General features: G+C 40.2%; 1 protein-coding gene across 1 annotated transcript in view; it reads right to left on the bottom strand.

Moving 5' to 3' along the window:
• Positions 1 to 10,724, bottom strand: part of LOC307132146 (aspartate aminotransferase, cytoplasmic-like) — a gene marked incomplete at both ends in the record, with an annotated part of 30,386 nt that overhangs the window by 9,608 nt on the left and 10,054 nt on the right. Inside the window, one exon of the mRNA XM_079826313.1 lies at positions 6,084 to 6,265. Within this exon, the coding sequence (XP_079682439.1) occupies positions 6,084 to 6,265 (182 nt within the window). The remainder of the gene's footprint in view (positions 1 to 6,083; positions 6,266 to 10,724) is intronic.

Raw genomic sequence — 10,724 nt, forward strand, 5'->3', positions numbered from 1 at the left:
TTCATCAGGGCCACCCGTTACGTCTGGAAAAGCACGTTGAAAAAAGTTACTGCAACGTTACACTGCAACGAGTTTAATAGATGATACCAAGATGAGATATTTACCTTCAACCCACTCGGATTCCGGGATGGTTTCCAACAACGCATTAGCCGAGTCTTTCGTTACCGCTGCCCTAGAAAAGGACGGTCTGTCCCAACAACGCGTCCAGGCGGTCATGCCACTTGTTGATACGCCGGTCGGAACCGCTCCGGTTGTTATGATCCTTTAATTTCTTGTAGTCTTGTCTTAATTTCTTTAACTTCTCTCTGCACTGTTTTCCAGTGTGACTGGAACCGAGTCGATATCTTCAGGTAACGTTATACCTTTTCATTGCGGGTCGCCGTTTCCAGTTCCCGCTGGATGTCCTCCTCCGCATATATGCTCAAAGCCTGAACCTAGTCGTCGGTCGAATTTTTTTGTTGAACTCCATTGTTGCAAAGAAAATATTTACTGAACGCAGAACCCACCTCGCAAAAAACTTGTAAAAATGGCGGTGGGGAAAAAAATGCAGCAAGAGCTCAACCAATCAGCATGTTCAGCGCCCAAGTCCCACCCCCGAAAGTTCCCGACCTTTTCAAAAGTACCACCTCGCAAGCAGGGCCGTTTGGAGGGGGAAATATTTACCCGGAACTTCATTTAGACCCTAGTTCCTGCGGTCGAAACACACCGAGTTCCCCCCCAAAGTTCCTGGTTCCGGGGGAAAGTTCCTGCGGTGGAAACGCGGCTTATGTAGACTATACGATGATGACACCTATTGAATCATAGGCTATGACGCAAGTTAGTATAAAAGCATAAAATATCATCAGCATGTGCTAGCGGTAAACAAATAGAGCAAGATGAATCACAGTTTGTGATAAATTTTTTTCACTCAATTATGTGATAAAAATGCAAAGAACTTTATAAGTGTACAAACTAGTGCTGTGAATCGATTAAAAAAACAAATTAATCAAATTTTTCTGTAATTAATCGCGATTAAAAAACATTGGAGTTTACATTAATATTTTGATATTGTAATCATACTCTCCAAATTAATGTAGAAACAATTTAAAGGCAGCATATTTTAAATATTTGTTGTAATGGCATCTTTTTGTGAATGAAGGCCAGTATCAATGATACTAATGTCTCTATGAAACATTAATGACGTTACATTACAGTATAACTGAAAGCTACCAATATCAACATTTATTAGGCTTTAAAAAATAAAAACTTTTAAATTTAAGTGTATGTGTGTGTGTGTGTGTGTGTGTGTGCTCGTGCACCTGTACCAGGGCAGAGCCTAGACAGGGCTTTATTCTGTGTAGATATAAATTCACATACACTTTGCATCAGCTGGGTATTGCAGGATGTATGAGAGCTGTCATAGCCTACCCTGGTTGCCCAGTAAAAATAAATAAATTAAGATATAAATTAATATAATTAGTTGTAAATTCAATATTTTAAACACCAATACAAAAAGGAAAGAATAATGCATTGACTTAGCTATGGGCCTATAACGTTCACATAAGAACTGTCATTCTGACTAACTGACAACCGGAGAACAACAGTTCACACAGTTCCAATAGCCAATATTGTGATGGGTTAAATAAACTGAATAAAAAAAATAAGCAGATAAACACGCCAAACAGTCAAGCGCAGACCAGTATTGAAGTGTTCAGGAAATACGCAGCAGTTATACCTTTTGTTTTTGAGTTTATTTAATTAATATTGAGTATTACTTGATGTCAAACAAAACGGTACATGTTATTTTCTCTGCCAACTAAACTTCCAAAGCACATCATGTGCATTCTCTCCTTCCTGCTCCGTCTCGCTTTCACACACTGATTTTGACAGTTGTAGAAGTAGACTAATGGACAGTGTACGGGAGAAGATGCGAGGTACATTAATATTTATGAAATAAACACGTATAATAGCCTAGCCTATTTCTCTTACATGCATATAACCATAAGTGTATTTTACATTTACAAGGACCCCATAGCCTAACTATAACAGTGATTCAGCCCAAAATGAATGTGGGTGGGGGCAATGAACACAATATGTTTTGTTTTGTGTGTCTATGTGTGCAAATGGTCTCCTCTCCATCCTATGAATTTTGTATTAATACACCAACTTTTATAATCAACCATCACTTTGCCAGAAAATAAGTCGCACCTGAGACTGAGTGTAAAGTCACACATGGGCTGGATCCGAAATCGCCCCCTATACCCTTAAATAGGGCACTATTTGAGGAGACAGCCATTTGTAGTGGTGTCCGGAACCATAGTGGACGTTATTGAGTGCACTCATTCTATCCCACAATGCACCGATGTACACTCAACGGCTGTCCGAATTCGCTCGCCTGTTTTCATTCACTCCTTAAAAATGAACCGTATTAGTGGACTAAAGTAGGGAATAGTAATTGAGGGTTTAGGGGGTGATTTCGCATTCAGCCCTGGTCATGATGCAGTTGTAAAAACTGTTGTAAAAACTGCATTTTATTATTAGCCTACATTCAGAAATAGTTTAAAATCCCGGTAAATAAAATACAACATTATAAACACTTGGCCTATTTTTTTGTTTTGTTTAAAAAATATAAAAACAAAAAATTAGCAGTTTTTTAAGATACATGGACCAAAACAGCTTCACAAACAGTCTTTTCAACCTCATAGTATCATTATTTCTGTGATACAATAGTTCAAATTATCATAGAAGTACTGGGATAAAAGTTTATAGTTCAAATATAAACACTGATGTCTACGGTAGCGATCAAAATAGTTATTACCTTTTGAAAACGGTGCTTTAAGTAACGACTGTATCTATTACATCGTTTTGCCACTAGGTGGCGACAAACGACTGTTACAAGTTATTTATTATTAAATCGCTTATTTAAAGGAACACGTCAACTTTTTGGTACTTTAGCTTATTCACCATATCCCCCAGAGTTAGATAAGTCCATACATACCATTCTCATCTCTGTGCGTGCAATAACTCTGTCTGAAGCACCTACCGCTAGCCTAGGACTGGAGGTAAACGGCTCCATCTAGCCTACTGCTCAATAAACGACAAAATAACACCAACATTTTCCTATTTACATGTTGTGATGTGTATAGTTACATCGTGTACTGACTGTGTGCGTCAGACAGAGTTATGGCAAGCATGGAGAGATGAGACTGGTATGTAGGACTTATCTAACTCTGGGGAATATGGTGAATAAGCTAAAGTCCCAAAAAAGTCAGCGTGTTCCTTTAAGAGAATGTAGTACTGTATGATTCTTCTGAAATGAAAATCAGAAAGATGTGATGAATTGTTTTTGTAAATATGACTAATCTTATACATCATGTATAGGCCTTATAAGTGTATGATTTAACTTTTCCCAAAAATTTGGGAGTGTCACTAAAGAAGTGTGTTTTTGGTTGTGAGGGAAAGATTACCTTGCTCAGCTTCCCAAATAACCCAGCGTTAAGGAAACATTGGATGCAGTTTGTTTTGCCGGTGCAGCAATGGAGTTCTGCAAGTGTGTTTGTTTGTTCCCGGGGTCCGTTCTTCGTACCTCGCTAACTCAGTTAGCTGGATTTGATTGTTGATGATTTGCCGTGATCTTGGATTGTTTGGTTCTACGACACTCATCCTGGACTTGCTGTCATAGCAACAGGTCCTTAAGCTTAAACCTGCTCGTGAGCAGGCTTATTTCATGTAAACAGGATTAGATTGCATCTTTTTAAGTGGCGTTGATACTTAAAATTTGTCCCAATCACTGATATTTTATAACAAGAGTTCCTTCCTGAGCCAGGGGCAATAATAATTAAAAAAAATAACAATAATAATATAAAAATGTATTTGAAAATAATATTATAATGTTGTGTATAATACTATAGACACAGCCACTTGATTAAGATATTTATTTGTGATGGAATAATTACTTTATAATTTTATTGGAGGTTTACACATGTTGTGCAGTTAATCTGAGCCGTGCATTAATTTGAGTGATGACAGATATTATGGGAGTGGCTTGATGCAGCGCAGGAGATGCAGATAACTTGATCTTGACCCTTAAGAAACTTTAATACTGTCACGTAACAAATCTTCTTCGAATTGAATAAAACATTTAATTACAACATTTAAATAAAAATGTAAAGGGTGTACAAATACTATAAAATCGTGAATATAAATAATTGGAAATCATCATCAAAACATTTCATTTATCTATTATAACTTTTATGTTGGCTTGGTCGTTTGGCTGTTTCCTTATAAAGGTCCAGAAATTTTTTTGCCAGGTGGCTTTTTTAATTATATGACGTATACGTTGCTGTCTTGCTGCCAGCCAATCGCTGCATTGCTGATCGTGGTTTTGAGTATCGATGCATCTGCCCTTTTCAGGGAACACAAGAACACGCAGTAACTTAATCCAGATATTTTAATCCAATCTGCAAATTAGTTTGAAGAACCAAATTAGCCAGAGATCAGTTTTCACGATTAAAAGATCTGGGATCTGTCAAAACATTTCAGATGTATTAAGCGAGGTACGAAGAATGGATCCCCGGTCATGATTCGAAACCGCAGGCGGTGAGTGAAACTGCATCAAATGTCTGTGTTTTGTTGGCAATCGGCGCTTAAGTGCATATGAGTAAACAACACTTGCGTATAGTGAATCGAAAGTTATCCAGGGATAAAGCCATGATGTATTGTGTGTGTGTGTGTGTGTGCTCGTGACTCTTTAGTTCCGCCCACTGCACGCCTCCACGAGTTCGGCTTTTTTCCGGAAAGAATCGGTACAGCGTATCTGTCTTTTATAAATATGATAAAATTAAACTCTTCAGAGATATGAAGGATGCAACACTACTCTAGGTACTCAAGATTAACATGATTCACTCTAAAAACGAATGGTGCTTTATAGCACTAAAAGTGGTTCTTTGGCTTGTAATCATAGGGGAACCACTTTAAGTGCTGTATAGCACCAAATCTTGGTGCTTCAGTGGTTCTTCAGCGGTTCTTCACTGGTTCTTCGGGATGACTGAGGTGCTATATAGCACCGCTACCATATACAGAACCTGTTAAGATATAGTGCTATATAGCACCAAAGGTGGTTCCCCTATGATTATGAGCCAAGAACCACTTTTAGAACCAATTTTTTTTTTTTTTTAGAGTGTCCCTTTAATCTCTCTCTACCCCTAAACAGCTTTGCCATTTTCATTTTGAGGGTAATTTCTGTAAATTTTTGACAAACAGTTCTTCATCCAAAATAATGCATTTAAATTTTCAAAGATAACATTTTTTGGAAGTTCCACTCCAAATCAACACGACTCAAACAACTGAGCTTGTGGGCAAATGTTGACTCCTTTAAACTCTGCATGGCACTCCTGACAGTGTGAAAAACAGACTCGCCATAATAAGACACCTGAGCTTGTTTGTCGCAAGTTTTGACAGTTCTGGGGGACAATCATGGAGAAACTTTTCTCTTTTTTCATGGGACTGACCAAGTGTTTGTTTAAGAAACCAAAAGTTGCAGTTTCCGTTTTATAGGTTTAACAACCTTAAGAACCCACACATGACCCCTGGTAATAATATTATATTCGTCTTTTTAAATCGTGTGGATTTGCTTGTTTCATCTGGTTGAAATGCTTAAGGCTGATAGAAATGTGAAGTTTTTTTGTCTTGAATATGAACACTAAAGCATCACGTAAATCAGTTCAAATATAGTAAAGTGATCAGTGGTGGTTAGTTTCTATTCAGCAGCAATATCTCTAATGTCTGATGTGGGTGACTAATCCATGTGCGTCACATCTACTCTGTAGTTCAATTATAAAAAGCTATATGCGGTTTACAGCTTGTACTGACATGTCATGATAGTGTTGAAGATGACCGCCTTTACACTATCTACAAACAAACTACACATTGGAAATGTACAAGTACAAAGCCTCTACAGTGCTATCAGTGTATTCAGCTTGCGAGTCGATGTTGATCACATGCGAGATTAGGGATTAACGGGAGCATTCAACAATTGTGGGAATATATTTTATGGAATGTTGGTCTACAGTGTGACGTCGGTTACTGAAAATAAAGGACATTACCCTGCTTTCAACAATGGCGGGGCTATCTTTGCCCAGTGCAAGTTCAGTTGCCCTCCTGGTGAATTCTGGGATCCCAAGGATGGGTGGGTACTCCGGGGTAAGAGTCGGGTCTGTGGCAATTTGCTGCTTAATTTTTCGTACAAGAGGAATCCATGTGGTGTGTCCATGCTCTCCAAGATACTCTGGTTTGAGAGAAATGTACATTTGATTATAAAAAGGCAGTGTTGTGAAGTAAGAAAGATGTAAATGACAGAGTTGTCATTTGTTTTTTTATTTCATTTAAATAAACTATGAAATCATTAGAGAATGGAATGGTTTTTACAATTAAAAAATGCCACTGCTCATGAAAAGTAGATGGTATTAAGGTACTAGTGCAAAATGCATCGTCAATATGTTTGGTCCATTTTCCTATATGTCTGACATTTTACACTGTAAAAAAAAATCAGGTCTCCAATTGAAAATGTTCTAGTGACTGTGATAACATCTAAATTTTTCAATTGGCCAAATTGAATTTCTGTGAATTGATGCAATTTAATTCACAGAAATTCAATTTGGCCAACTAAAAAAAATTGATGTGATCAGTCACAAGAAAATTTTCAATTGGAGACCTGATTTTTTTTTTACAGTGTTGGTGTACAATGATCTTAAAGGGATAGTTCACCCAAAGATGTACTCACTCTCAAGTTCTAAACCTATATGAATTTCTTCATCGCATTGTGAAGGCTGGCCCGTGTGGTCCAATCAAACAGACAAACTACAGTAGCTAAAGAAGTTATTGCTGGTTCTGATATAAAAGGTGTCAGAATACACAGTGCATCGCAGTTTGTTGCGTATGGGGCTGCTTAGCAGCAGACCAGTCAGGGTGCACATGCTGACCCCCATCCACCGCTGAAAAATAGAAACAGTGAAAATAAAATTGTGAGCATCAGAACTGGACTACGGAGCAATGGAAGAAGGTGGCCTGGTCTCATGAATCACGTTTTCTTTTACATCTCGTGGATGGTCGGGTGCGTGTGCATTGCTTACCTGGGGAACACATGGCACCAGGATGCACTATGGGAAGAAGGCAAGCCGGTGGAGGCAATGTGATGCTGTTCTGCTGGGAAACCTTGGGTCCTACCATCCATGTGGATGTTACTTTGACACGCACCACCTACCTAAGCATTGTTGCAGACCATGTACACCCTTTCATGGAAACTGTATTTCTTGGTGGCTGTGGCCTCTTTCAGCAGGATAATGCGCCCTGCCACAAAGCAAAAATGGTTCATGAATGGTTTGAGGAGCACAACAACGAGTTTGAGGAGTTGACTTGCCCTCCAAATTCCCCAGATCTCAATCCAATCGAGCATCTGTGAGATGTGCTGAATAAACAAGTCCGATCCATGGAGGCCCCATCTCGCAACTTACAGGACTTAAAGGATCTGCTGCTAACATCTTGGTGCCAGATACCACAGCACACCTTCAGAGGTCTAGTGAAGTCCATGCCTCGACGGGTCAGGGTTGTTTTAACAGCAAAAGTTGGACCAACACAATATTAGGACATATTCATAATCTTATGCCTGATTGATGTATATGGCGACAGAGGAGCATTTATTGGCTTATAGTCATGTCCTGTAATCATTTTTTCCACACATTTAACTTTTGAAAACTTTTCTTGCGAATAAATTACACAGAAAGCTAGCACCGCGCTCTCCCTCCCTTTATGATCACAGCTGTTCGTATTTCGGCACACTTGTGAAAACTCCTATTTTATTCAATAAATCTAACTAAAGTGCACAGTAAATCATCTCAGTTACGTGTAACCTTGGTTCCCTGAGTAGGGAATGAGACACTGCGAGACCGTCGCTATGGGAACGCCTTCGGCGTGACTAATGTCTGAAGCCCTTGTACCATCACGCCAATTGATTGGCTAGTGACGCTTAGCACTGCCTTAGGAATACGTCACGTATGCTTATATGCGCGCGCTAGGCGTCATATCGTCAGATTTTAAAGACGAAGGAAGCTACCACTCGAAGAAAATGGAATGGCCGGAATCACAGTGTCTCGTTCCTAACTCAGAGAACCAAGGTTACATAGGCAACCGAGACGTTCCCTTTCATAGGTTCTCTCGACACTGCAAGACCGTCGCTATGGAAACGAAAATACCATAACGTCTTCACATACCTGAGAGTAGCTGGAAGACAGTGGAAAGCGTCCGCTCAAGCAGAACTTGAGTGTTTGGAGAGGACCATCCTACCGCAACACAAATATCTTCCAAAGAAGAGCCCTTAAAGAGAGCCTGAGAAGACGCCATTAGAACACTAAAATAGCCACTAAAAGGCACTAAAATAGCCTCAACTACCCAGCGAGACATTCTCTGCTTGGTGACGGCCGCTCCTCTGTTTTTACCGCCAAAGCACACAAACAACTGTTCTGATCTGCACCACTGGGCTGTATGGTCAACGTAGATCTTTAACACCCTCACCGGGCAAAGACCAGGGGGCCACTCATTGCTCCCAACCTCTGTACCAGGAGGGGAAAACGCCTCCAAAATTATCTGCTGGGAGCGAAAAGGAGTCGAAGCGACCTTCGGAATATAACCTGGCCTTGGCCGCAGCACGACTCTAACCAGTCCCGGAACAAAGTCCATACACGAAGGACTAATAGACAGGGCCTGCAGGTCCCCTATTCTCTTTAGAGAGGACCGCGCCATTAAAAGAACGGTTTTAAGGGTCAGAAACTTCTCTGCCACCAGCTCCAAAGGCTCAAAAAGATCACCTGTTAGTCCCTCGAGGACGACAGAAAGATCCCATGAAGGAATTTGTGCAGAGCAGAAAGGCCTAAGCCGTCTCGTCCTTGCAAAAACTGAGAAACTAGAGGGTGACGTCCAACCGAAGCATCCTCCGTCTGTACATGCTCGGCAGAGATGGCTGCCACATAGACTTTAAGAGTGCCTGGGGCCGTCCCTGCTGAAAAGCGACTCTGTAAGAACTCCAGTATCGAACCAATTGAGCAACTAGCTGGGTCTAGATTACGTAATGTACACCAAGAGGTGAACAACTTCCAATTGAAGGCATAAAGACGCCTTGTGGAGGGGGCCCTTGATTTAAGAATGGTATCAGTAATCTCCTCAGAGAGACCAGAACGTCTTAACGCGCCCCGCTCAGGGGCCATACCCACAACTTCCATAAGTCTGGACAGGGGTGCCGAATTATTCCCTGAGCTTGTGTCAACAGGTCTGGTCTGAGGGGAATCTCCCACGGAGGTCCGACTAACAGACTGGCCAGGTCCGAAAACCATATCTGAGTGGGCCAGTGAGGGGCCACCAACAATAGACTTCTAACCCTGTCCAATCGCACTCTGAGCAGCACTGCTGGCAGAAAGCGAATCGGTGGACAAGCAAAGAGACTGGTCCTGGGCCATGTGTGGGCCAGAGCATCTATCCCCAGAGGTGAATGCAGTGACAGGGAAAACCAAAGCGGGCAGTGCGTAGTTGTGCTCGTTGCGAACACATCTATCTCCACTCGACCGGACCTCTGCCATATGAGGTCCACCACCTGAGGATGAAACCTCCAGGCCCTGGGATATAAGCCCTGCCTCGATAGCAAGTCTGCTCCAAGGTTCAAACGGCTCAACAAAATGTATGCAACTTAAATTAAATACTCAGGAGTCAGTATTAGTCTAAAAATGCAGGCTAAACTCACAGCACATGCAGTGATGGAGCATGCAGCATTTTGATCAGAAACTCTTTGACACGCCAGTCATGAGCTGCACGCGTGAACGCTTTGCTTAACTTTTTCTTTTCGTTTCGAATTGTTTCGTTTAAAAGTGGGCAATTCAAGCCTTCTATACACCAGGGCTCGACATTAAACCTGTTCACACGCTTGTCCTTCGGACAAGTAAATCTGTCATTCACTTGTCCGAGTAAAAAATTAGCTTGTCCTGATTTTTTTCGTAAATATAATCTATTCTTAAGCAATATTCTCACCAGTGTTCAATCAGCTTTGACATATTTAAGTCTGAATATTAGTGATATTTTTACCTTTTTATAAAGGGAATTTTTCCATAATCTTATTAAATATAGGATATGCTTCAGCTTTCCTTTTATATTCTTAAATTTGATCTATAAATTAAATTAGAATAAAACACTATAGGCTGTTACCAATCAAATTAAATCATTTACACTGAAAAAATAAAACTGCATTAAATAATGTTATGAGATTATTTTAAATATTTTTGAATATACAAATAAGAAATGTTGGAAAGATGAAACTAAACCACCAGTAGGTGGCAGCATGTGACCGTCTTAATGAGCGAATCATTGAGTCGATTCAGTGAAATGGCTGATTCATTCAAGAATTTGGCGGTCGTTTACGAATAGGTCATTGAATCTTTGATTCAACCGATTCGTTAAAACGCTGAATCATTCACTAACACGCTGTTGCTGTGAGATGCGTTACGTTTCTGCTGTGATATTTGTTTGGGCTATTTTCGCTGCGGAAATAGAACAAAAACAGTCCATATTACATCTAAAATGTTAATGTTAATTAATTGTTTATGGAACTGGCGTATGAAATCAGCCCCATGTTCAGTCGTGATGGTATTCAGGAAAACAACACTCTTGTTAGTGTGATGTTGCTTAACTGTATCATATGTTATAAA

This window comes from Gobio gobio (assembly GCF_949357685.1).
Source record: "Gobio gobio genome assembly, chromosome: 10".
In the NCBI taxonomy this organism is placed as follows: domain Eukaryota; kingdom Metazoa; phylum Chordata; class Actinopteri; order Cypriniformes; family Gobionidae; genus Gobio; species Gobio gobio.